Raw genomic sequence first — 25,931 nt, forward strand, 5'->3', positions numbered from 1 at the left:
AAAAAAAATGTTATTTTGGTCTAGTTTCTGGCAATGAAATATAATCCAATATCGCCTTGACCATTGTTTTATATAATATCCGATTTTTTCAACAAAGTTCGCATTGATTTGACACCGGCGCACATATTTTTTTACACATCTTTATGGAAACTCATGCATTGTTTCCAAAACAATGGAATCTAATGGAATGTCAATCAAGGCTCTTTTTTGTACCCATGGGAGGAAATGTGATGAATACATCGACTCATATAAAAGAGCTACCTCATACAGGATTTGATCTTAGTCTGAAAATATGAACCCTTGGGTAAGTACACACAACTCATAGGCTCTTCTTTATTAAATTTCATTTGATAAGTGTAAAAATTTATGCGAAATTGTTTGCCTCAATTTAAAATTCATCGAATTTTAGAATGATAGTAAAACTAAGCGTTCACTTTTATTGCCAGCAGGCCCTTTGGATTATTATTATTGGTGCTGCTATAACAAAAGCCAAAGATGAAATTTGGCAACGGAAAATTCCAATTAAATTCCTGAGAGCAGTCATGGAACAACCGAATTTATGTGAATCTGCTTATGCTGATTATGATAGTTGTGAAAATGCCGTTTCAACCAATAGTGTAAAAAGGTGCATTCATGATTTGATGAAAAAAAATGCTAATAAAAAAGTTACCCATTCAGTCAAGCTAGTTTATTTTATTTTTTTCGTTAAAATACGGAAGAGCTATTGATTTGTAACTGTGAACTGTAAAGATCAGACATTTGAACTGCTTCAATTTATTATTGACATAATTTTAACGAAAGGAATGAATCTGCTTTTTTTTTCATTCTTCAAATAAAAAGTAGAAGCACAGATGATGTGTATGAATTCAACAGTGAGGAGGTTAATATAGAGAAAATAATTGGGGATTTTATGCCAGTCGAAGAAAAACCAGAGAAACGAAGTCATTTGCGAGCAGGTTGTGATTGTCAATTGGCGGTGAGTATTTAAATTTGCTTTCTTTTAAAATGTCCTACAATAAGCAAGCAAAAAGTTTACCTAATATGAAAACAGAATATAATTGCCCGGTTGAAGATTCACCAAAAAATTCCGTTTATTCTAGAGCACTCTAATTGACTTAGGTCCTTCATCATTTCCTCGGCATATTCGAAATGTAACTTGTGGTGAACATAACCGATGTCAATATGCACGAGCTAAAAATCATCATTGTTTGCCGATTCATTATCAGGTGAAAACCACCTTTTGTCCTACTCCACCCTCATCCAATTCTTCTAAATTAAATGTCTGTTTACAACAGGTTAGTGTGATAAAGATGCGACAATATGGAATAAATCCAAGCGAATTGACTGATGCATATATATTGCCACAAGGACTGCGCTGTCGTTGGAAAGCTATGACTATACCCACAGTGGTTGGATGTGTGTGTGGACCGCAATATTAATTAATCCAGAAAGTAGTGTGTGGCATTCCTTAAATACAAAGTTCAAATAAAAAATCCCATTATTCCATGTGTTTTCGAACATTCTCTGTAATTTTTTTTCAATTTCGAAGTGTTTATAAAAAATATAGAATTTTGAATACAGTAACAAAAGATGTGTGAAAAATTGTTTGGTTTTGCTTCTTTTTTTTTGAACATTTTAATGGTTTTATTTTTTAAACGTTGAACTAGCTGAATGTTGGTGACTTAGGTATGGCTTGCACTGACGAATGCTTTATGTGCGCTTTCACCTTCTTTGGCCTTGGCATTTTTAGTGTAAGCGAAATGTCCAGTTCATCTGAATCAAGATCATTGTCGGATAATGATAGAGATCCGCCGGTTCGATCGATATGTATTGGACCTTCTCTATTCTGTATAGATATAAAATTGATAAGATGGTTGTATTCATTCAATAAAGAAAACGAATTGAATTCACATACCAAATTTGATGGTTCGGAAATATATCCTTCGATTTCGTCATCTGATGATGATGTCGATATCGGTTGATCGACTAGAACTCGTTCAGGTACTTTACAAACTATTTGAGCTAAATCAATGAATGAATACCTAACAAAACCAAGAAAAATATTGGAAAAAAAAAACATGAGAATGAGATGCGACGAAAAATGAAATGCTAAATCATACTCATTAAGTGAATTTGGATGTTTCTTTGGTAATTCTTTGCTGAACCATGTGTTGAAACGGCCAAGGCGTCCCGATTTTTCCATGGCATCAAAACAATTGCGTCCGTGTATGTAACCGACATCTTTTATTTCATCAAAACTGCCAAACGCCAGTGTTTTGTATCGATCGATCGGTGGTCGAATGTATTCACAATAGTCACTATTTTTCACCTCCTATGAAATAAATGAAAGCAAATACAAAATCAATAACGAATTACACACTCCAGTGGGCTACTTGTCTTCTCTTGTGCGTGTGTGTGTGTGTGTGCTGATAAACTCACCTCTAACTGTCGAACACATGAAACGTATGCCAAACGTGATTGAATATCAGGTAAATTGGGTACTTTGACGGGCGTTGAAAATGGATTCCATTTCTTGTAGAGAAGCCACCACCCACTCAATGAATCACTTAAAGGTGTATGAAAAAAAACAAGAATTAACAGAATAATTTACAAAAACCGTTGCTATTTCAAATAAATACCCATAATCCGTCAAGTCGGTATCATCCTGTGATCCAACATCAATTGCAATTATGTGAGCTGCACCCAGATTGAGCATAACGTCGGCTATTTTCAAAACAATACAAAAAATTCGCAGTCAGTATAAGTTTGGAATATGATAAGTTACTAGAACAATTGATAAAATTAGAATCAAAATTACACAATTTATATCGTGTTATGTTATTGAAAATCAAGTGAAATAGAGGATCATAGAACAAATGACAGGTGATAATAAGAAAAGTATAAAGAATATACAATAACCGACACTATAGTTCTTGGCTAAGATCTGTAGTTTGGTTGCATATAAAAATCGATTGTTCGTCCATATGATTTAATTGCGGTCTCACATTTGTTTCGTGATGGCAATTCGCACGCGTTTGGATGATGGAATTCAATGGGTTTCATTACCTGGAACATTATTAATATAACAACCGTCAACAAGCAAATGACCATCTTTGTAATCACATATTGGTGGAAAAACGCCAGCAATTGTCATACTAGCTCGAACGTAACGCCATAGACAACCTAAGATTTAGCGTATTAAACAGATTTTTTGTTGCCAATTTGTTATTTATCATTTGTTGACAAAAATTCAACAAACACAAATTTAACTCATTTTCTTGGTAATTCAATTGAAATGATTCCTTCTAAAGAGGTTTCTTCGCGTGTGTATGTGCGGATTGCATGGATTGAGACAGCACAATTTCTTACTACATATAAAATCAAATTGAGAGGTGGATAGATCTGGTACTACTAGATAGGTGTGCATTGAAAATAGCTTAGATCTATGTGCGATCAAGCAGAAAATCTAATTTAAATGGAATTATTTGTTCATTGTTGGGACTCAGATCTTCTCACCTAACCACCTAACCGACATTTGACGCTGTTGAGTAAAATTTCATTTCGGAAAATTGATCATGCGATAGAGGACATATTCCAATTAGAAATTTAGTAGTTTTCTTTCACATTAATTGTGTTATTTATTTGTTTTTGATTTGAAATGTGAAGAAGAAACTGATGTAGAAATTACAATGAGATTAATAAATGGAAAGTCATCCATTTGGATAAGATTCATTAGTTTCCCGTTCACATTCACTGTTTTTTAATAAGTTTAATTTAGTATTCGAATTACCTGGCAGATTATTGACATATCCTCCATCTAAGAGAAGATGGCCATCTTTCGGGTCACATAACGGTGGCATATAACCGCTCAAAGACATTGAAGCTCTTACATAGCGCCAGAGAGATCCTTCAAATTTCAATGTTTTCAATTTTATTGTTTAAGTTTTGTTTGAATGTCTTAAATCATTTAATTTGGTACCAATTTTGTCTTAAGTTTTGATTATTATTATTATTATTGGAAACTTATTTTTAAACAGATCTGTTCAGTTGATGGGAATGAGTGTTATTAAAATGGACTTTGTGCTTTTCTCTCATTCACACAAGAAATGAATGATGGGTACAATGGATGAAATGAAAATTATACTGTGAAACAACACATCATCATCGGAAATATTACCGGAAAAAGGTATGGAATTGATTAAGCAAACATGAATTGCCATTTTTGCATGAAAACATAAATTGAATCGCTCCCAGTAATCAGCCAAGCATTGATGATTCAAATTTTTTTATTTGAAAGTGATATTTAGAAGCAATCATTTCATTTGAACGAAATCCGTAAAAAAAGAGTTAAAATGTGTATGAGAAAAATATGAAATGTAAGAATTTTATACCATTTGTATGTATGCGACTGCAACTGGCCGAAATGTCGGTTGTCAAAGTGAAGTATGGAATCCATAGATCTTCAATATAAACATCACCAAATGTATCTACGATCGTCTCATTGAAACCTTTGCCGGTAAACATCGATGTAATAGGATAGGTTAAATCAAGAATTTGACGATGCCATTGGGTCATTTTCTGTGAATTGAAATCGATTATACAACTAGTTTGATCGACAAAAACGAAACAAAAATTTGAATTTAAATCACCTTTGACCATTCACGTGCTTTCTGCGTCAGTGTGGTTGTGTTTCGTTCGCAACAGTATAGAGCGCCCATAAATGCTCCTATACTAACTCCACCGACCATATCCACTGGAATTCCAGCATCTTGTATAGCCTTTAGTAATTATATTATAAGTAAAATTATAGGAACAGCATTTTTTGGATATGTTTTACCTTGATCATTCCCACATGCGCCGCACCACGTGCTCCACCGCCTCCTAAGACTAAACCAATGGAATTACCAGTTAACCATCGTGCGAATCTTGAGAAATCAGAATGCATATTTGGTTCACCGAGCAGTACTTTGGCGTAGAATTCATTCTAAGATTGATAGAGAAAAAAAAGAAGAAAAAAAATCAAATGAAATTCTTCTTTCGAAGAAGAAATCAATTGAAATTCTTTTTTCACTCACGATTCGGTACTGGCTTTTTCGTGTAAACATTCGATTGGGGCACTGAATGTGATGATGTTTTGTGACCCAGGGTCGGACATTTATCCATTGCAGCGTGTTGACTGGGCGCGGAATCGTTTCACGATGTAATAGAACAAGTTCTTTTTGGGTACGTGGTGCCCATTTATCAACTTCTTTTTCGAATTTTCCAACCGTTGGCGTTCGATCGCCCAGTCCAACCAAAATAATAACATCAGCTTGTCTCAAACATCGTTGTGTCCATTCGTTAAGTGCGTAGTCACTTTGATACCTATTTCCACAGTAGCAAATTTTAAATTAAAAATCTTTTGATTTTTATGAGATATATTCGTTCTGATACAATCTTACAATGTAATGATATTTCGATCCTCTTGTTGTGCTAGCCAACTGGTTAAACGATATTCGTAATGTGGTTCTAAAATTCCGGGTCCAAGAGCTTTGTGGACGTCATCTGATGTAAGCCGCAACGTTGGACCAATGGCACATAATGAATGGTAAATTTCATAGGCAAAAGCACTTAACGGTACATCATCACTCAGCGGCACCAATGCCACCGTCGAGAACTTATGCGTTACTGTGTTTGCTTCCAATGGCGTTTGTCCAGGCTTTGACTGCATTGAACCTATTCTTACATAATGAACGTTAGGTTGCAATTGATTTGTATAAATTGATTTCTCTTAATATGAGATCTCACCTAAAATTCTATGACTGAGCAAACTAATTAGTTTTGTAACCACGGCTGGATACTTGAATTTGATAATGTTGAAAAGGCCTTCGGGTAGACGAGCTAATTCGGAATCACGAACAGCCATTACAGTTGTTGTGCGACTTGTTTCCGTTATCATTTCCACAATACCGACCATATCGCCTTTACCATACTCTCCGACAATCTCTTTTTTACCATTCGTATGGGTTACAATCGACCGCAAACGACCACTGAGTACGATATAAGTGGAATCGCTGATTTCATCTTGACGATAAACAGCTCGACCTGATTCTAAAAATACCCAATCGAGTGCATAATCGCACTGACGCACCAATGGCGATAATTTACGCACAACTGTATTCGCTATGTACACCACTGTCCAAGGACGCTCGCGCATCAAACTATACAATGAAAGATAACGATCAACAATTTTAAACTAAAACAAATGAACATATTTGTGGAAGAGAAACCTACTTGTAAACGGAAGTTCTACTCAAAATGGCAACCTTTGTGTGATGTCTTGCTCGCACGGTATACTGACACGTTTCTGCCGTTAACACCGATAATCCACCAATCATATCGCCCGAATACGAATTGTATGAATGCACCTAAGCAATAAATTGTTTGAATTGAATCATTTGAAAAACGAATACATATTGTATTCAACAGAAAGTGACTTTCAGTTGTTTTCCTAAAGTACCTCTGAGCTGGCAGTCTTACTGCCTGGAAAACCGATGCTATCCTGCAACACTGATACACTACCGCTCAAAACTAGTAGCAAACAAACGTCCTGAAAATGACAGAATTTTTTTAAATATGAAAATCACGCTTAAAACCCAAAAATATGTATTATGTTCGAAGGAATATTTACATCTGGGCAGTTTTCTCGTAGCAATGTGATTCCCGGTTCAGCGTCACGGAACTCAATATGTCCTTCAAGTAAATGTCTATCACTCTCTTTTAAACCTAACTCCTTTATGAAACCATCAGCAGCCAATAATAATAATGTTTGCGTTTCCATTTCGCGATCAAACGCTATCGAAAACCTACGACTGTGTTTTTGATGCGGAACCTAAAAAAAAAATCGTTTATGTTCATTTGTTTGTCAAATTTAATTCTTGAAACGTTTGAATTTGTTGCGCATTGATCAAATGCATGTCCAAACAGGAAACCTACCTCTGATAAGTCATTCAACATATCCGGTCGAGCCAAATCGTTGGGTTCAACCGAGAGTGTATGGGAATAAGTATTAATGTCGAATGATGGCCGTGGTTTGTGGTGTGTGGGTGAACTTTTTAAATTTTGTTGTTGCTGCTGCTGCTGCTGCTGCTGTTGTTGCTGCTGTTGCTGTTGTTGTGGGCGGCGATCTTTGTGAGGTTTGGTTTGAACCAATTCTGAATAAAGCCCAAGATAATTACGCAATGCGGTGAAAATGACTCGTTGCAAACGTATCATAATAATTTGAATAACTCTAACTAATATATCTGGATTCTCATCGAAAACCTCTTTGAGCGCTCTCATTGGTAATCGAATCACTTGCGATGGTTCGAGCGCTTTTGCAGTCACCGATTTGTATACACTCTCATTACCCTACAAAGAATATGATAAGAAGAAATTAGACATTGGAACTTCTATTGCTACTAACCAAAAGGTAAGAAAAGAATGTATACCGCAAGAACGTCGATGAAGCTCAGCAAAGAGGTGACCGACTCACCACGTTTTATATGTTTCAATGATAAACTCGTTCCATCTGAATTATTGATTAGAACGTTCAATTTTCCCGATTGAATGATGAACACGCTATCGTCAATATCGCCTGAAAATCAAATGAAATTTATTAAATTTTGGACAATTTTTGTTTTTCATATTTAGAAAAATTAACTCACCAATTTTAAACAGCAGATCGTTTGTGTTGAGTGTGATGATTTCGGTGAATTTGCAAAGCTTCAGGAAGATGGGTTTTTCGAAATGGCCAAATATTCGAATACCTTGCAGCATACAAAATGCATCTGGTGGCACTTTGTCGCTGCCATCGGCCATTTCTTCAAGATATTCATTTGGTGGTTCAACTGTTTTCAGCAACATGGGTAAGTTATCGTCACGCTTAATATTCAAAATACGTTTAGCAAAGCGAACAACTGCTCGTCGTTTGCGCCCTTGTCCATTGTATGCTTGACCCGATAGTGTTTTCACTTTGCGCAACATGCGTCGCCCATAAAAAAGCATTTTGTCACGCTTACGAAAGCGTAAACGATTGTTGTTAAATTGCATGTTATCGTATGGGCTTTGATGCCGTTCTGAACGTTTGGGAAATAACAGCGGGGGAGTAGAAGAAATATAAAAAACATATATTTATTTGGTGGAATTACTTACAAATTCAGGTTGGAAGATACATGGTAATTTTAAAAGCCTACACAGCGGCAAATTTTGATCAATCAGGCAATCAAAACTATTTGATTTAAATGTTATAATCAAATTGTGGCTTGGAGACAAGTAGTTGTCAAAGATCACGACTACTCTTTCAATTGGCTGTCAAATATTCGTGAGAAACTCAGTTATTTATCGAATGAAAATAACGAGCGAGAAGAGCGTTGAAGCAATGTGAGAAAAAGTTTCAGATGAGTTGCAAATTTTGCTTAAATTAGCATTTATTTACGGTGATTGTGTGATCCTTCCTGTTTTTCTGACTTGTTCATTCGTTGTGCTCATTGAATTGGTAGTGTTTCTCTGTATTACACCTTAGGTCAAATAACAACAAGCTGTCTCAGCTTCAGATTGCGAACAAAAATAAATCGAATTGAGTTCATAGATTGCGTCGAGCGCGCTTTGCATCAAACAATGTCAAAGTCATTTAAGACCGAGCCCCTCGAAATCTCAGTGAATAGCAGTTAAATGTGATGAAAATTATCATATAAAACTTATGTGTAGCACATACTGAATGCTCTGAGTATGCCGTAGTGGTTAAGTGACGACATATTTGAATTCGTAGCGACGATTAACGAAACGCGTGTTTTCTTTTTTGTGATAGTTGTTGTTGTTGCTGCTGTTGTCTTGTTTGTTTACATAAAACTTGTTGTGTGTCGTATAAAGAAATAGGAAGTTGATTCACACACAACTCAATTGAAGCGAACAAATACAAAACACATTATTAAATCGGTCACAAGCCAGGAAATGCACAACAAACAAACATCAAGAATCAAATGCTTAGCAACAAAGAAACACGCAATTCACTTTCTATCGATAGACAATTTTTACCAATAATGGATTGCGATAAGTGCGCAATGTGTGCGATAAGAATAAGCCGTGAGAGAATTGAACTTTGAGCTCCGCAAACAATTCGATTGAATTAAGCTTCAATTGAATAAGCGATGAAAAAAATGAAGGAAATAATTCAAGAACTAATTGAGAATCGAAATGGCAACAAAAAAAAACCTTACCTCTGTTGAACCATCTCTGCCAAATTATGATCAAAGTTGCAATCAAAACCACAACAACAGTCGCGCCAAATGTCCAAAAAACCTTGAAATTGAAACACAGAATAATCAATGAACAAACGCAAATGGTGAATTTCTTTCCCAATTTTAATTATGTAAGCAAACATATTGGCATGTTTTTCGCGAAATAGAAAAAAATGAAACAAAATAATAAATTTCAATTTTCAACCGATGGTAAATGTCACGCAAGAGTAGTGTGTCGCAAAAATAATGGGCACCCATTCCGACAATGCATGTTTACACATGAAAAATCGCATACTTACATTGTCCTTCAAACAATTTTCAACGATTTCATACAGGCTCTGCGAATCGCTGTTTGACACTATCGCTGTATTCATCGTTGTTTTATTTTTCAGCAATTCTTTACTATTTATAAAGTAAAACACTAACTTTTTTATGGAATCGACAACCATTTTATGTACTACAATTTTTCGATTCCAATCATCAGAAATTTATTCAATTTTTTTTTTTTTTATTGTACTATATGTTTATGCACTTTGATCACAATTTGTTTTATCATTTTAGGTGTATGCATTTCACTCTTTTGTACTTCAGACTTTTATCGTACACATTTTCTAAAACACGCATAACAATTGTCACTAACTTGTCATAAATTTAAAAAAAAACACACACATAAATTTGGTTTTCTGTACAAGTTTTGTTATGTGGTCTGGTAGAAAAATATGGCAATAGCTAGAACTTCCAACGAAGGGAAAAACAAAAATAATTTCACGATGCTTAGACGTGAAAAACACGTCGCTTTTGTTTTCTCGATGATTCTATTCAAAATATGCTCATTTTAATGCTCTCACTGTATATTTCTTTTTCCGTTCTTTATTCCGTAAACAAGTCCGTTTGTGTGTTTTTCATTTACTGCCTCTTTTTTCTAATGGAAATAAATTGTGCGAGTTTTTAGTGTGTGATTGTTCGCTGTCACGGCAGCATCGATTCTGAATCAACGTTTATAGTGTATATGGTGAGTTGGTTATAGTTGGTTGTTTCGGCTATGGCTTATTTCTCAGGGTGTGTGTGAGTGAGCGTTCTATGAATCAACCGCTTAACACCAAACACCTAAAACCATGAATCAGCTGTGTACAGGTTTGAGTATGTGTTTCATATATGTGTATGGTAAACTCTTATCAGCTGTCAGTTTGGTAGCGACGTGAAGTTGGCTTTCAATGCAACATAAATAAAGCTTCGAAAAGTTTCCATGTTTTCTGAAATTTTAATTAAATTTAACATTTGCATTATAGGTGAAACAATATTATGTAACGTTTTTAAAGAAGTGTGCAGAAAATCATGATAATTATCAGCAACTCATCAATCTATATACGTAACGAGTTTCATGTTTTACGTCAATACCTCCCTTTGAATTACGTGACATTGTGTGACATTTTACGTTTAAACATATGTGCGCTGCTCGAACTCGCTCTTTTCAACTGTGAGCAATCGTACGCAGAAACGTCAATTGCGTATGATTTGTGTATTCTCAAGATCCTCACGTCGTTCTCTCTTTCTCGCTCGCTCGTTCTCATTCACACTCTCTCAACACACATTCGCGACCATACAAACGTTGTTTTCGTTGTTTTTCATGTGAGCTCAATGCGAATGTGTGCGTTTTTCATTGCATCGAAATGTCATTTTATCACAGTGTTATTTCGTCTTAGTTTAATGTTCGTGTGTTTCAACAGCCAGTCCAAATATTAATATGGAGTGAAATAAATATTCCTCTTCAATTTGTTATTTTAGTTAATATTCCATTTTCCCTCGGGCTACATTTTGTGCATCGATGTGTTGTTGACAAAAACAAAACAGATTGATTTAATGTGGTAAATGGTGAAAGAAATTGGATCTATGTTCGATTCGATTGGGATCTAGCACTTGTTTTTTTTGTGTCGCAACTGAGAAAGAGACGAAAAATAACAGAGTAGCGACTGGCGACCATTGCATTATTTGCTTGGGACAAAATAGTGAGACAAGCCTTTATTGGAAAGAAGTGCTGTCGTTTTTTTTTGAATCAACGCGAATTTGCTTAATCGAATCCGGCACAAACCAAAGGTTCGTTCAATGAGTCAATATTTGCTTGATTTTAAATGAGTTTTTCGTTCGATAAAAAAAAAAACAACCACATACACAGCACTCGACTCTCGATCCGCTCATGCAATTTATGGTGCGTCATGACATGATTTTTTTTTGTTCGTTCTCGTTCAATTGAAACTCAGCGTATATACTACATGTTCATTGTGCTGTTCGTGTGAAATATTCACAGAGAAATTTGTTTTGTGTGAGCGAGCCAACAAATCACATTTAATTGTTGAAACACACTGCATACACATAAAATCTGATGTAAGAATTTGGCTTCGGTGAACGTGAACGAAAAGAGAACCAACGAATTAACAAACAGTTTTTTTTTTATAAAATGCACGTCATAAGTAATTATTATGAAATATTACGAATCGATAAAAATTACAAGACAAATTACACACATTACTATTGTATGTGTGACAGTTTGTGTTCTGTAGATTTTTTTGGAAATTTTATGCATACTTATAGTTCGCTAGGTGTCGAATTCACAACGAATAGTTTGTAAGAATTATGGATTCTATATACGTTTGAGAAGAGCAAACCCAATTACATTGCATCAACATTAATAATAACAATCCCAATAGATTGACGATGTAACATGGCTGCACGAACATTCGATTCGGCATTCCGTTCGGAAGAATAGGAGTGCTTTGAATCGATGTAGGTGAAGCCAAACAAATTACTCTTTTCTCATTCAACCATTAACCGATTGAACGGCGGTTTTTTCTCTGCTTGTTCTCTTGCTCATCGAGTTCGTCTTTTGTTTCACGTAATTGCTCGAAAGAATAGTTCAGTGTGAGAGAATCTTGCTGAGTGTCTCGATCAAGTCCAACAAATTTATTTCCTACTTCACAATACACACACAATCATATGAATATTCCAGTTAAAGTTTGACTTGACATCGGTTCATCAACTTCTTCTAATGACTCATGAATTAGTGGGTCTTCGCCGCTTTCATATTTGATACGTAGTGAAGGAGAAAAACAGAGAAAAAAAAACGTGAAGAATTACACACATTGTAGAATGAGACGCTGCTGACAACCAAACCATTTCTACTATGTATTATTTTTATTTTTTACTTGTATACGATTACATAGTCACATTATTAGCTACATGCGATCAGTACATCAAAATTTAGCGATATGAAAAAAAGATTCAAAAAAACAACATGCATGCATGCTTGTTTGTTCGTTGGTGTGAATTTCACTGACTTTGTTTTCGGTCGATTCATATTTTTTTTATTGATATGCCAATCATTAGCACTGGTGACTTAGAGTCACATTTTTTTTTTCACTGCGAACAGTTTTTGACTTATACATTTTGCGAATTCGTGTTTATTTTTGTGACGAAAGTCATTGAAAATCCCAGATTTCTCACAGCCTTCATAAAATCGCATTAATTATTTCAATTGTTGCTTTGCTTTCGTTCGTTGTTTTTTTTTCTAACAATATGTTCGAAATTCTTATTTTATTCGCCTAAATAGAGTGCTTTTCTTCATTTAATAATAAGGTAATAGATTTCTGTATTTTTCAATTGCCAGATTCGGTTTTAAATAATGTCTAGAGGATTTTCGAATACGGGCAATGGTTCAGGTTTTCGAGGTTTACGTGACTACGGCGCAACCAGCAGTTCAACCAGCGGTATGCTACCGGGTCCATCGGGAATGAGCGCAGCTGGAACCGACGTAACATTCGCCGGCTTCAGCCCGACTGAATTTATGTCGTTGAGCGAAAGTATCGCACAGAACATAGCATCGGTGAAATCGAGTTGGCAAAGTTTGGAGAAAATTCTGAAATTGATCGGCGGAAAAAAAGATACAGTCGCTCTGCGAGATAAAGCGTAAGTTCCAAACAAAACACAGAAAAAAAAACGTACACATTCATTTTAAATTTGATTCAAAATTGAAATGTAATTGGAACAGTGCCCGAAAATCCGCTTTGTTTTTACTTCGTCGCGTTATCTTTGAGGTTTGAGGTCAAATTAATTGCGTATTTTTTGTTGCCGAAAACTTCAATGATAATAATTAGCGACTCACAGTGTGTTTCTTTGTTATAAATTGTGGGTTTTGTTTTCATTTTTTGCAGGCATCAAATTCAGTCATCGGCAAATGAAAAAGTTTTAGCAACAAAAAAGGATCTACAGAGACTAACGGTGGTTGTGCGTCATGGTGACAAACAGCAGAAACTACAAGTGGAACGATTAACGTCCGATTTCCAAAAAGTCGTCGAAATCTATTCGGCATGTCAACAGGTTAGCGAAAATTGTTTGAAATTCAATTGAATCGATGCATGAATTGATTACTTTTTGTTTATTTCCACAGCAAATTGCGGCCAAATTGAAGGGAATCATATTGATAAATGCCTCACAGCAGGAAGACCTCAATAATGATTCAAACAATACTGGCACAGACACCGACTATCTATTCCATCAAAAGCAGAAGCAAATGCAACAGTCTCTACAGTTTGAACAGAGTATGCTTAAGGATCGTGAACAACGCGTCCGTCAAATTGAGGAGGATGTACTCGATGTCAATCAAATTATGCGTGAGCTCAACACATTGATAAATCAACAAGGTGAAACTATCGGTGAGTATTTTATAATCAAGACGATTCTTTCTATGTTTTTTTAAATGTTAATTCGATTTAATAATAATATTATTCAATCCATTCAGATACCATCGAAAACAGTATTGATAATGTGGGCAATGATGTTGAAGCGGGTCGATCGGAATTGGTTAAAGCGGCTGAATATCAAGCGAAATATCGTCGAAAAGTTATTATTCTATTACTTATTGCTGTGATAATTGGTCTTATAGTCACGGGTTTAGTTGTTTCACAACTAAAGTAATAAAACCGTTTGCAAAATATGTTTCAGTTCCAACAATTTACTTTTTTTCTGTAAAGAATATTATTTCACACACACACACACACACACACACAAATAAGAACACAAATAACACGAAGAATAAAAGACAAGTGGAGAATTGTTTTTGTGCGAAAACTCCTTGAAACAAAGCGTTTATTCGTCAATGCAACGAATATTCCCAATTCGTTGAGCTGATGAGAAATGAGAACACTTTTTGTTGAAATTTCTTAAATTGCTCTGAATCTGCCCACAGTGAGGACAAACAATAATTTGCTATTAATTATCCTTTTTATGGAAAATCACACAAAATTAATCGTAACTACAACAAAAACAAATTCTATATTTATATTTAATGATATTGAAGTATGAGCATTAAGCATACTGCCAAGTATGACATTTGTATTGGTATGATTTTAACCATTGGCATATAAACCAAACAAATTATAATAAACTTTTTATTCGATCAATCGAATTTCAAACGTGTTTTTTTTTGTATTCCATCGGATTTTTCAAAGACTCCTCCGTTAGAATGAATTCGCGAAGAAAATTGGAGTTCGTTAAAAACATGTGCAATATTCAAATTATTTTGAGCAAAGTCGAAGAATTTGAATGAGTTTAATTACTTTGAATGGTGCTAGCAAATGTCAGCTCAATAAAAAGCCTTTTTGCCAAAGCCGATTGTGCATTGCATTCAAGAATGTCGACCGACGCCCGATGATTCATGTCTAGTTTCGTTGAATTGTAATTCTCCTAAATTGATCGGAATTTTATGATAGGATGGTATAGTTATTTTGATATGGTAGAAGTAACGCAATCCAATTGGTTGAAAAATGCCAAGACACCATGGGAAAAAACCCACCATAATTATGCTATCTATGAGTGAGCTCTTCTACGAAACCGCACCATATTAATTTAGATAATGAAAAAAAAAACGTTGCATCGTAAACAATAATTTTCAATTAGAAAGCAAATTTTGTTTGCTGCAGACAGACACGATTGTTATTTTTATGGCATTCCGAAAGTTTTGCCCGAAAAAAAAAAACGATCGTACCATGAAACGAATGAGTTGTCACTTAAATTGGATTGATGGGTATTTGAACAAAGAAATATATGGAACAGAGAATAGTGAAGGTTTAATTGCACGAAAATGTGTGATTTTCGCTTGAAAGGAAACCGCCTAATGAAGCAATGATCGTGAAATGGAAGCAGAATATGAACAATGATATAACATGCCGAAAAATCCCATATTCTTCAAATTGAACAAAGTTGAATGGCGAGTACAATTTGGAAATATCAATCTCAGACCAATTTCATTGGTAAGCAAAGAATAGAATAACCGAGAAATGGCTGCGCGATGCAAACGATTGATTTATAATTGTGCTCGCATCGTGTCGAAAGATAGAAAGAATCCGGTGCAATGGATGTTAGTTTGGTGTAGACTGTATGTGCTTGTTAAATTCATAATTTGCAGCGTCTATTTTTGTTCCTTTGTTCAGTGCACAAGAAGGGCTCGCTGAGTTTTACATAAATTTGAATTGTAAGCATGTATTGTGACTATCTCGGTGTTGTGATAAATGATCAGTGAGCATTATTTCTGCGAGGTTTTGTGCATTAATTGTGAGTGTGCATTGGGCGTGCTTAAGTGTGCAACAAACACAGATATCCATATTTGAAAATGCAAGAACTGATATGCATGAAGTGCATACGAATGACGGCAAATTACATTAGCCACGAACACGTAACAACTATAGCAACAGCTCTAGCTACGGCTATAGCAAGAGTGACTCAAACAATGATTGCTTGGCGGCAGCGACTACAATTAAAGTGAACGAGAGAAAAATCCGTGAAAAATTTGCCCATTTTTCTTTTCTCGAACGATAAACCTCTCGCAACATTCGAAAATAAGAAAGTCATTGTTCAAGGCAATTAATTTTTAAACTTGAAATTTTCCCCCAAAATATGAGCGCGAGTTTGACCAAAAAACCGCTTGCACGAATGCCAATAACCGTCGAATGAAAAGGGATTTGGAAAATGATCAGCAAAGACACTCCAAATTTACGCCAATTGAATTTCAAACAGCCATCGCCATCAGAATGGATGAACAAATTTGCAAAGAAAAACATTTATCGCGGTTTGTTTCGTTCACTCAATTTCCAACTCTGAAAAAAAAATGTTAAGATCTTGATATGCCTGAAGTCACACATACACGCTCGCCGTGTGGTAATTCGCATTCGAATCTATGCATCCGAACACAGCAACTGGAAGAAAAACCGAACAAGCGAACGAACGAGCGGAGCAAAGACGCTTGCGAAACGCGAAAGAGGAGAAAAAAACTGACTGATTAAAAACATCGAGCTGTGTTTCACGCATGTTCTTTTCTGGCACTCAATAACCATACACATTTTGGATTGTTGCTTGTTATTTCTTTTTTTTTTCTGCACTCAACGAACGGCAAATCATTTCACCACATTTCTAAATTGATTTATTGGTGCTTAAATTTGTTCCGCGTGCGCTTTAGCTTGAGTTTTTTTTTTCGTACGGGCAATTTGGATCATTTTCCTTCTTCGTTTGCACAATGCAGACAATAAAAACAATGTCGCCGTTGAAAAACCGTCTATTAAGTTGAACGGATTGCAATGTTTTATGCGCCTTAACATCATTTCGATGCATTTTCTTTACCACTTTCAACATGATTCACGAATGGTTCTCGTTTACGACTTACTACAAAACAATACTTTGTTTTCTTACTCTCATCGGCGTTTTTTTTTCTTCTCCCAAACAATTTGTTGATTCTTATTTCAACGGCAACCATTCGAATTGCGTGAAATTGTAAGCCATTTATTTGCATCGTGTTTGTGAAATTTGTTGCAAGCGTATCCAGATTGTATACTATACACTAATGCGTTAGACGCGAAAAATGATTGTATCGATCGCATTACTTGAGATAAAGGCCCATTTGGAAAATCAGATTTACTCAACGTGATTTGAACGGTTGTGCTTAATTTTGATTTACGACGATGCTACGAAAAGATGAAAACCAATTGCGTTTGTTTGCGCTCCATGTCTCGTTCGGCTCGTTTGCTTAATGTTATAACCGAAGCGATGTGCATATTGAATAATGAGTTTTTATCGAACAAATGATATTAAACTAATTAAACGTTTCAATGAGTTTCATGGTGAGTCGACGGGTTCGTTCGCTTCTCTATAAACTGGAACATTATCGGCGGAAAACTGAGACAAGACAGTGATATTACATCCGCACAGCATACGTGAAACGCATTTTAATCAGAGACACCACAGAGCACACATATTGATAATACTACATTCATATCATACCATTTTCCTTTTGGATTTATGTAAATTTTGCAGATTGTTTTCGTGATGCACCATTAGAGTGATTTAACAAGTATTTTCCGCTGCTTTCCATTGCAACACAACGAACAGGAGACTACTGAAAAGCAAAACCGAAATTTCAACATGTGTTTGTGATTCACGAAAGAGACGAGAGAGTGATAAATGGGGCCGATGCGAGTGCATTGCCAAGGACAAACTGATGCAGTCAAATAAACATGTCAGTTTCAATATAAATCATCACTGAGAAAATGACGCTCGAAAAATACTACACTGAAGAAAAACAACAGACAATTTTCGGTTAGAAATTGGGGTTTTAACCTGAAAATCTGAATTTAAAAAGCGTTTTTCTTGATATGTTTGATTACTAAAAATAACCACAAAGAAGAAAATTCCATCGAAGTGAATGTTCAACGATGAATAATACAGAAATACTGCTGTTTTAAAATGTAATATTTATAATATTCATCTGAAGTGATTCAACGGAATGGCTCGAAACAGCCAGACGCAATCACATTCATTTATGCGAAGATAAGCAAAAAAATATGTAGTCGAAACATGAAGAAGGGAATAAAAGAAGAAAATAAAGTAGGAAAAAAAATTGTGGCGCATAGTACAGTACATGTAGAATGTGGATGTGATAGCAGCTAATTGTAACGAAAACATTTACGTTATGTGAGGCATAGCTGCGAGCCCATCAGTCAGTTCAACGGCAGCCGATACCATTTTAGTGCCGTTTCCTCTCTAGCTGTGTCGTTGCATTCATTTCTAGTTTTTCTTAATGGCTGAGGCGATTTGTAACTTGTAACCTACATGTGGAACAGCACAAATTCAGCTGATTTTAATAGAGTAACAAATATCGACAATCGGCGTTTAGTCAGATAGAGATTATATCGTCCATTATGATGTTTTTATGTGCAATGAATAAAATTGGAAATCGAACTCTTTACAACGTTATTTGGCTTCAGTTGCAGTGTCCATTGTCCATGCCCTTATACAACGATTCGATTCAAATTCCAAGTGATTTGCCATGCGATTCACAATTTGTCAATGTGAAATATATACTTCCAACGGAAAACTACTTTCCGAATTGCTCGAAAAAGTCTCATACATTCGCTCGTCTGCGCAAATCGCTCTCACAACCAAAGTGTTGTGGTCACTGGTCATGGTTCCACTAGCTATTAGCAGACGGCGAACAGAAATAAGCACAGTTTTATAACGAAGACAAAGAAGAAGAAGAAGTTCGTTTCGAAAATCGCTTGATGTGAACGATCAGAAAATGTGCTTTGTTTTTCATACCCCTCATAATTGACATGATGAAAAATTGAATTAGTCCAATAATTAAGCCGCATATATTGTACAGTCTGATTGTTTCTATCTCGCTCCGGTTTCGCTTTTCTCATTTCACTCCATGTTTTATTTGTATGATTTTGTTCGTTTTTTTTTTTTGCTTTTCTCATTCACTTCGATTTATTTTGTTTCATTCATTATATTTACACATTTTCGCATCGAACGAACGCGATTTGAACTTAATTTTAAATTTTTTTTTTCTCTTCACATAAATCTTTCATTCGTACAGAAAATGTGGTTTTTCTCGGTCAAACTCTTTCAAACGAAACGAAATGAAACCCATTCGAATTGGATTTCGTTCAATTCACAATGTTTCTCATTTCCTTTCTGTGCATGATTTCTTTCAATATAAAATGAAAAAAAAATTCGGAATTGATGAACAACCATTTCCGAAATTGATGCCCATTTAAAAGCGTAGAAACATACACACATACAGACCATACACATGGTATGAGGTGCGTGTACCACAGCAATTCATTCGCCGTCTTCGATCCGATATTGATGTGGAACGTATCAAACGTGTAAATTATAATCGATCTCATTTGTAGCTAGACATAAAAATGATAAACGAAATTACTAATAAGACGATTACTTTGGGCTAGACTCCAGTGTATTTGGCCAGGTAGGTAATATAGTAGCTATTTGGATTTCCTTCATTATTTGCATGTTCAAATAAAATGAATGAATCACAAAACCGAAACTGAATGTTGTCACCCAACAAAAATGTATTGGACATTATTTTCGCTAGCACCTAACCGACTCACGAAGCAAATGAAAGACAAACGGCGCGCACAAAGAATGATTTTATGTAGCACCGCTTGTGATGCATTGAAATCTGCAAGCACTAAACTACGCATATTCAGTGTCTTTGCCAATGTCTTTGTGCGATTCTCTTGTGCCGTGCGTGTTTTATATTACCATTCACTGTGTGTGCCACGCAACACACTGATATACCAAATGTCCAACGAAGAACCGATGTTACGGTAAAGAGCAAATCAACATAGAATTTGCTTTGCAAACAACCATATGAAAAATCTGTTGGCTGCTCTCTTTCTCTCTCTGTGTATACCGTCTGTTGTGTTCATGTGTATTTTTGTATGTGTATGTGCACTATTTGCTTGCTGTTCATTTGACTGCATGAACAAATTCTGTGTGCGAGTGCGAGTGAGTTTGTGGCTGCTGAGTTTTTCATTCTTGCTTTTTGGAGCGATGCGAATGTATTGGTGTGTATATGCCTCATTTCGTTGCTTGTTTATTTTCTTTTCACTTTGGCTGTACGGCATACAGTCGGCTCTTTAGCCAATCTCTGAATCAGTTGGCTCAAGTTACTGAATACATTCAGTCGTACTTTTTTTTTCTGGATTTGGTGATTCAACAATAACTTTAAACTCCGTTCAAACAAACCAAAAAAAAAAAAAAACTATATATTTCGAATTAGCAAATTTTTTAAAGCATAAACTCAGTTAGCATTTGACAAATTTTACGTGATTTTTACGAAACATTTGCAACGAATCCAATTTTAAATAGAAGTGTATCACACAAATCTGTTTGAAAATATTGAACTTTATTGTGATACGAACGAAAGATCTAAAAGGAAAATTTAAGCAGCGAAGAGATAACTAAGGATTAAAACCGTCCCGAACATTATTTTATGCACAAGCCGGTAAGTAGCACATGAAAAAAAAAAAAACAAAATCGAAAAGACAAAACGAATGAATAAAAGAAAACACGAAATGAAAAAAAAAAAATAGAAGTTGCAAATATTTACTCCAGCATTGAAATGTGAAGTGTTCCCAGATAGTGTACAAAGCAAGTTGATTGTCAGTTGTTAAGAGTGAATGAAACTCTTAAGTCGCTTCCGTTAGTTTATTGTGTTTATTTTGGTTTTGAATAAAAAAAAAAGGAAAAAAAAACTAAAATACGTATGGCCTCCCTCGAGCATTTACGATTTGCTGCGGTTTCATTTTAGAATGTGATGATACATACGGTCGTTCATTTGTGTATCTTTTTTCATTCGGTTCACGGTTTTATATTTTTGGCGTACCATCAAATTTGAAACGCGTTTCGATACTGAATTTCCCAGAAGAAAACGGTCTGTTGAGCGTTGTTGGTGTCATATTATGCTTTGTCATTGCCATGTTTTTGTCGTTAAAGAAAGAGAATTAATTCTGGATTTCTGTCTCAAACGAAAGCCAAAGTCAATCCAATGGTAGTTTGAATTCAAACACTGGTGGCAACACAAATGAACGCACGAGAAAGCCATACAAAACAGATCGAAGAACATGGAAAAATCACTGAGATTTTTGCGATTTGTACACATGACATAAGGACCTCATCGTCCACAAAATGCACTCAATTGACGCGCTATTGCAGTGACGAAATAAACAGAAAGATGAAAGGAATCAATGGTGCATGTAAAAGGCACGCGATTCGAATGTTTATCTTCAACGAAAAAAAAGGAAAGGAAAAGAAGAACAAAAAAGCAAATATCAAGTCTGCTTCGTTATAGTTGCCATTGTCGAAAAATCGAATATTTTATTGCGGTGCATATAAGGTGTGGCACGCTCTCTGGCAAATATAAGGCACAGACAAACATTGTATCAAAATGATGAAAATGGTTAGGGATGAAAAATATGTGAATATATGCTCGCTCGCAAGCACGCACCACACACATAAAAGGATAACAACAATTCGACAAAATATTTTGGAATTACTTGTTCGTCTCTCTCTCTCTCTCTCTCTCTCTCTCTCTCTCTCGCCCGGCAAATATATCGTATACAAACATGGCATGAAAACGGACATAACAATAATGCAATAAATGTTTAACAATTGAAAATGAAAACGACGGTGTGATAGCCTATTTAGATGACAATCGCCCGAAAAATGTACGGAACGTATCTCGTATGCGAGATAGGTGACGCATTTAAAATACTCATTATACTAGACGAAAATTGTGGCATGAATAGACGCCAGAATAAATGTGAAAGTCACAAGTGAAATGGAGAAGAACACAATTTTATTTGTCCGTCGTGTAATTCCCTCGCGTCATACAAATTACTTATATATTTTTTTCTGTTGTTTTGTTGACGAACGGAAATCCGAAAGAAAAAAAAATGTATTTATGGACGTTTCGTGTTGGTTACCGATTCGCATACAAATTCTCGAATGGAATTCGTATAAGGAAAAGAAACGAAGCTCATTTACTACAATGAAAAAGAGGAATCATCACAAATACTCGAATAAAAATCATTATCCGCTCTTTGTTTCAAACTCTGCTCTTCACATTCGGCACAGTATTCGAATTGATTTTTTTTTTCTTCATCCGTGTTGTGTGCACTTTAAACTTGCGCATGTGCCAAATTTCAGGTTCAAGATTCCTCCTGCTGATTTCATTTCTCTCTTCATCACTTGTGAATTGCATTATTCGGTACATAGCTGGCGGTGAGTCGTAAATAAAAGATGAAAACATTGCCGAAATATTCTATTGTTGAGTGTTGGATAAACATCAATGGATTTTAATCCCCTGTTTGTCGAAAAATCATAATGAACGTTTGAAAATTAGGGCCACATTTCGTTTCCTGATGATGAAAATAGAAATCACGCCGAGGGGATAGAAAACACCGCACTCCCGATACACATAACCTACTGCAGAATGATGCAGAAAATACCCTTGAAAATGCCGCTTCGAAATGTGTGAGTTTGTTTATTAGACACCGCGCACCGACATCATACCATACCGGCTGCACGCATCGCATTTGCTCCGTATGTTCATTCAACATTTAATTTCGGTTCATAGAATATTCAGTTGGGTATATGCACGCTATCGATCGATAGGGCCGACATTTCTATGGCAACAGCGCTCCACTGCATTTCTCCATATCAACCGCATTGCTTTACCGACTACTACAAAATGTCCCATTGAAATCAACAATAATTTTGAGTAAATTTTTCAACACATTGATTATGTTTGAAATCCGATTCAGCTTAAGTTTAGGTTAAAAAAAAATTCGGAGTTTCTAAACAGTAGTGCAAATGTGATTAATAATTCATTATAAATGACGGTCAAAGAAGCCAATGAAAACGACTGTAATTTGCTTTAAGTAAAAGGAAAAAAAAAATTGTTGAACAATTTATACTTTCTAACAAGTAGTTAATGACTCTTTTTTGCTTGAGAGCAACGAAATACAAGCATTAGTATTCGTAGCTATCGGCACATTTCATCTCAAATCAATACAAATATTCTGAAACAAACGCATGTCACCACACCAACAATTACAAAGCAATAAAATACAAATACACAATAAATACGCATTTTCTTTCACCATAATCATCATGATTTGAAGTCGTACTCGGCAAAATGAGAAACTATCATTAAAATCGAGATTTAGTTAGTCGAGTATTTATGCATACATAAATATTCGAGTATATATGCAACAATCGAAAAATCGGCTAGAGATTTTCTCGTGCCGAGAGACGTCTTGATGTGATGCATATTTGGGAGATGCGTTTCACATTTTTCAAATCAAAATAATAGAGCATAATTTGAATAACATATATTCCGTACCCATGCACACCTTATAACCAATTAAAACGCGTTCACAGCGCTTAGCACACGTTCGCAAAAATTACGAAAAAAAAAAGAAAACCTAGAAAATGTTAATTAATTGGTTTGAATTTGGCGTGTAGCGCCGCGCGCGCACTCTTTCGCGCGCATTCATCATCGTCTTTCGTATGGCAACAACCGATCGAAATTCGAGCGAAAGAGAGTGCTCCGACGAAAGAAAAAGAAGACAAAACAAAACAGTCAGATGAATTATGGAGAACGGGAAGGAGAAGCAGATACAACCTAAACAGAAGAGAACCGAGAAACACAATAAAATGAAACGAAACGAAAAGAAAAGAAAAGAAATCACTGCTTGTGAAGACATGCACAAAATTCCGGCCACTGAACTTTTTATGCACGCGATTTGTTATTGTTATGCGAATCTTCATTGCTCGCTCTTTTCTCCTATCTCTCTCGCTCTCTTTCTTCTATTTTTTCGTGTATGCTCGCGCGCGGCGCGTGAACAGTAGGAAAAAATCTGGCTGCAATTTTCTTCGATTGTCTATACCTTGTTTATGTTCGCACTCACTCAAGATTTATTCGGATTTTTTTTTCCTCCACACAAAATTATGAACATAATAAAAGTCACGAGTGTACGGGTGTTGGATGCCATCTCTGCCATGCCCACTATGTATGCGCTTCAAAACTTTCACCGGCAAGGTAATTAACAAGGAAATTCGTAATTTTGCAAGCAGCTTTTTTTAAGTTGTCATTTCGGTTGATCCAGTTCCGGATTCATATGATAGGCGAACCCCAAATCAAACCATGTTATTAAACATTTTTATTACATTCGGCTCAATGAGAAATTTATTCAATTATTTCAGCTTGACTAATCATCAAATTGACATTGTTTCTGCATAAATCGGCGTGCTCATCAAATTGAAATCAATTTCCGACAAAAAAATCGACAGAAGAATACGTTTTGAGTTTGACTCAGCAACAGAAAATACGTAACGACATCTTTTCGAGAAAAAAATCATCGATTTTCAACTGCAATTTATTATAGATTTCGAGGCGGATATGCGATCACAAAATCTTTTGTTGACCAGAACAAAAATGTATTTCAATCGATCATTGTCTGTTGTTATATAAATCCATTTCGAGAATTTCGATTGTTCAACGTGTTGAAGCGAAATGCTTTCAAAATCAGAAAAAATGCCTTTTGTGCAGAGAATCCGAATAAAAAAAAGAAATCAAAATACAGTTTACTTGCTTCGCGATAGCCCAATTCACCGCATCGTCAAGCATTATCGAAATTTTGTGAATAACTGTTTTTTTGTCGATCGCTTTGCTTTGGACTTGGTTTGATTTTCGGTAAGGTTTCATTGTCGACCCCATTCGTATTAAGATATTTTCGATTTATCCAGATCACTCTTTAAACATAATGCAATAAAACCTCTTACGCAGTGTTTATCTCAATCGATCTGCGGTTAGTGGTTTTAATGATGCGTGTTTCTTCAGTGAAATTAAACTAAATCAAAACAATAAATTCGAGTTGGTGTGTAGTGCATTTAAATTGGCCTATATTGATTATGTTACATCGCAATATTACGGTACGTTTCTTTGTCATATTGATTCAGATTCAGTTCACAATACCTATCAAATTCGATGTGAAACATGCGCGTGAAATACACAATCGTATCAATTTGAATTTTCATCGTTGACATGTTAATTCGGGTAAAATTACATATTACCAACAATGGAGAAGTAGAATGATTTCCAATCTTAATCGATACATGTAAATTAAACTCGTTTCACATTTCACACTTCATGTCGAGATCAGAGAATCATTTCAGCATAGATATTCAATTTTCTGATGAGATCTCAGTAACTGAATGCAATGACTACGAACGTCGCTGTGAGTAAACGAGCGCTCTACATTCAAGCGCGGACATACAAATACATTGGTTTACGCACAATCAGAGTGAGTGTGCGTGCGAAAGGAGAGAAGAGAGGAGAGACGAACAAATTATGTCGCATTGAACGATGAGAGTGAACGTCTCTTGATACAGTGTCAGTGTGGCGAACACTTACTCTTTGTTTCTTGGAATTGTTGTTCCTTCTTCTTTTTCTTCTAACAAATTGATTGGCAGCACAAACTCAAGTAAAAAAAATAAAATTCTATAACTAAACACAACAACAAAATAATCAAATATTGTTATTTAATTTTTGTTTTTGAGCACAAAATGACACAAATATTGAGTAATTAAAAAACAAAGTTTTTGTTTAAATTTTTAACCTTTTTGTCACTTTAATGATTATATCGATCGGCGATACAATTGTTTCGATAGCTCAAGCTATCATCATCAGTACAACTGAGTTGTACTTGAAATTGCGACTGATGATGATAGCTTGAGCTATCGAAACAATTGTATCGCCGATCG

General features: G+C 35.5%; 4 protein-coding genes across 12 annotated transcripts in view; 3 read left to right on the forward strand and 1 right to left on the reverse strand.

Moving 5' to 3' along the window:
* Positions 1-8: 8 nt before the first annotated feature.
* LOC129569135 (uncharacterized) lies at positions 9-1,439 on the forward strand. 5 transcript variants are annotated; one of them, XR_008688013.1, is made up of 5 exons: positions 9-304; positions 447-625; positions 844-976; positions 1,101-1,226; positions 1,296-1,421. XR_008688013.1 is itself a non-coding variant. In XM_055447659.1 (5 exons), the coding sequence occupies exons 2-5, from the start codon at positions 411-413 to the stop codon at positions 1,437-1,439; spliced, it is 621 nt and encodes a 206-aa protein (XP_055303634.1). In that variant the 5' UTR covers positions 9-304; position 410. The 5 variants fall into 5 exon arrangements, 4 of the variants coding, with proteins under 4 accessions (XP_055303634.1, XP_055303631.1, XP_055303632.1 ...); XM_055447659.1 differs by having other exon boundaries at positions 410-625; positions 841-976; positions 1,296-1,439; XM_055447656.1 differs by having other exon boundaries at positions 410-625; positions 841-976; positions 1,101-1,439.
* A 62-nt stretch (positions 1,440-1,501) lies between these two features.
* On the reverse strand, positions 1,502-10,510 carry LOC129569132 (neuropathy target esterase sws). Of its 2 annotated transcripts, none has more exons than XM_055447650.1 (20): positions 9,557-10,510; positions 9,237-9,318; positions 7,686-8,096; positions 7,470-7,615; positions 6,976-7,389; positions 6,671-6,871; positions 6,500-6,589; positions 6,274-6,407; positions 5,788-6,200; positions 5,442-5,715; positions 5,076-5,364; positions 4,838-4,984; positions 4,650-4,778; positions 4,392-4,578; positions 3,791-3,907; positions 2,640-2,724; positions 2,440-2,566; positions 2,121-2,332; positions 1,916-2,042; positions 1,502-1,846 (listed from the first exon to the last, which is right to left on the reverse strand). In XM_055447650.1, exons 1-20 carry the CDS (start codon positions 9,704-9,706, stop codon positions 1,664-1,666), a joined length of 3,918 nt encoding a protein of 1,305 aa, XP_055303625.1. In that variant the 5' UTR covers positions 9,707-10,510; the 3' UTR covers positions 1,502-1,663. The 2 variants fall into 2 exon arrangements, with proteins under 2 accessions (XP_055303625.1, XP_055303623.1); XM_055447648.1 differs by lacking the exon at positions 3,791-3,907 and adding an exon at positions 3,067-3,183 and having other exon boundaries at positions 9,557-10,374.
* Positions 10,511-10,726: 216 nt separating this feature from the next.
* LOC129569134 (syntaxin-12) lies at positions 10,727-14,715 on the forward strand. 3 transcript variants are annotated; one of them, XM_055447655.1, is made up of 5 exons: positions 10,727-12,437; positions 12,919-13,217; positions 13,463-13,628; positions 13,699-13,963; positions 14,050-14,715. In XM_055447655.1, exons 2-5 carry the CDS (start codon positions 12,934-12,936, stop codon positions 14,223-14,225), a joined length of 891 nt encoding a protein of 296 aa, XP_055303630.1. In that variant the 5' UTR covers positions 10,727-12,437; positions 12,919-12,933; the 3' UTR covers positions 14,226-14,715. The 3 variants fall into 3 exon arrangements, with proteins under 3 accessions (XP_055303630.1, XP_055303628.1, XP_055303629.1); XM_055447653.1 differs by having other exon boundaries at positions 10,730-11,351; XM_055447654.1 differs by having other exon boundaries at positions 10,808-11,351; positions 12,895-13,217.
* Positions 14,716-19,898: 5,183 nt separating this feature from the next.
* The window catches only part of LOC129569145 (protein singed), a 15,435-nt gene continuing 9,402 nt past the window's right edge, over positions 19,899-25,931 (forward strand). The window contains exons 1-3 of one of the 2 annotated variants that reach the window (XM_055447689.1): positions 20,252-20,607; positions 24,133-24,207; positions 24,372-24,497. The gene's annotated coding sequence lies outside the window, so the exon portion shown is untranslated. Of the gene's footprint in view, positions 20,608-24,132; positions 24,208-24,371; positions 24,498-25,931 lie in introns of both variants that reach the window. The other variant, XM_055447688.1, reaches the window with a different exon arrangement.

Source organism: Sitodiplosis mosellana, unplaced genomic scaffold (assembly GCF_009176505.1).
Source record: "Sitodiplosis mosellana isolate CC-2019 unplaced genomic scaffold, AAFC_SMos_1.0 Smas_scaffold_30, whole genome shotgun sequence".
Taxonomy (NCBI): domain Eukaryota; kingdom Metazoa; phylum Arthropoda; class Insecta; order Diptera; family Cecidomyiidae; genus Sitodiplosis; species Sitodiplosis mosellana.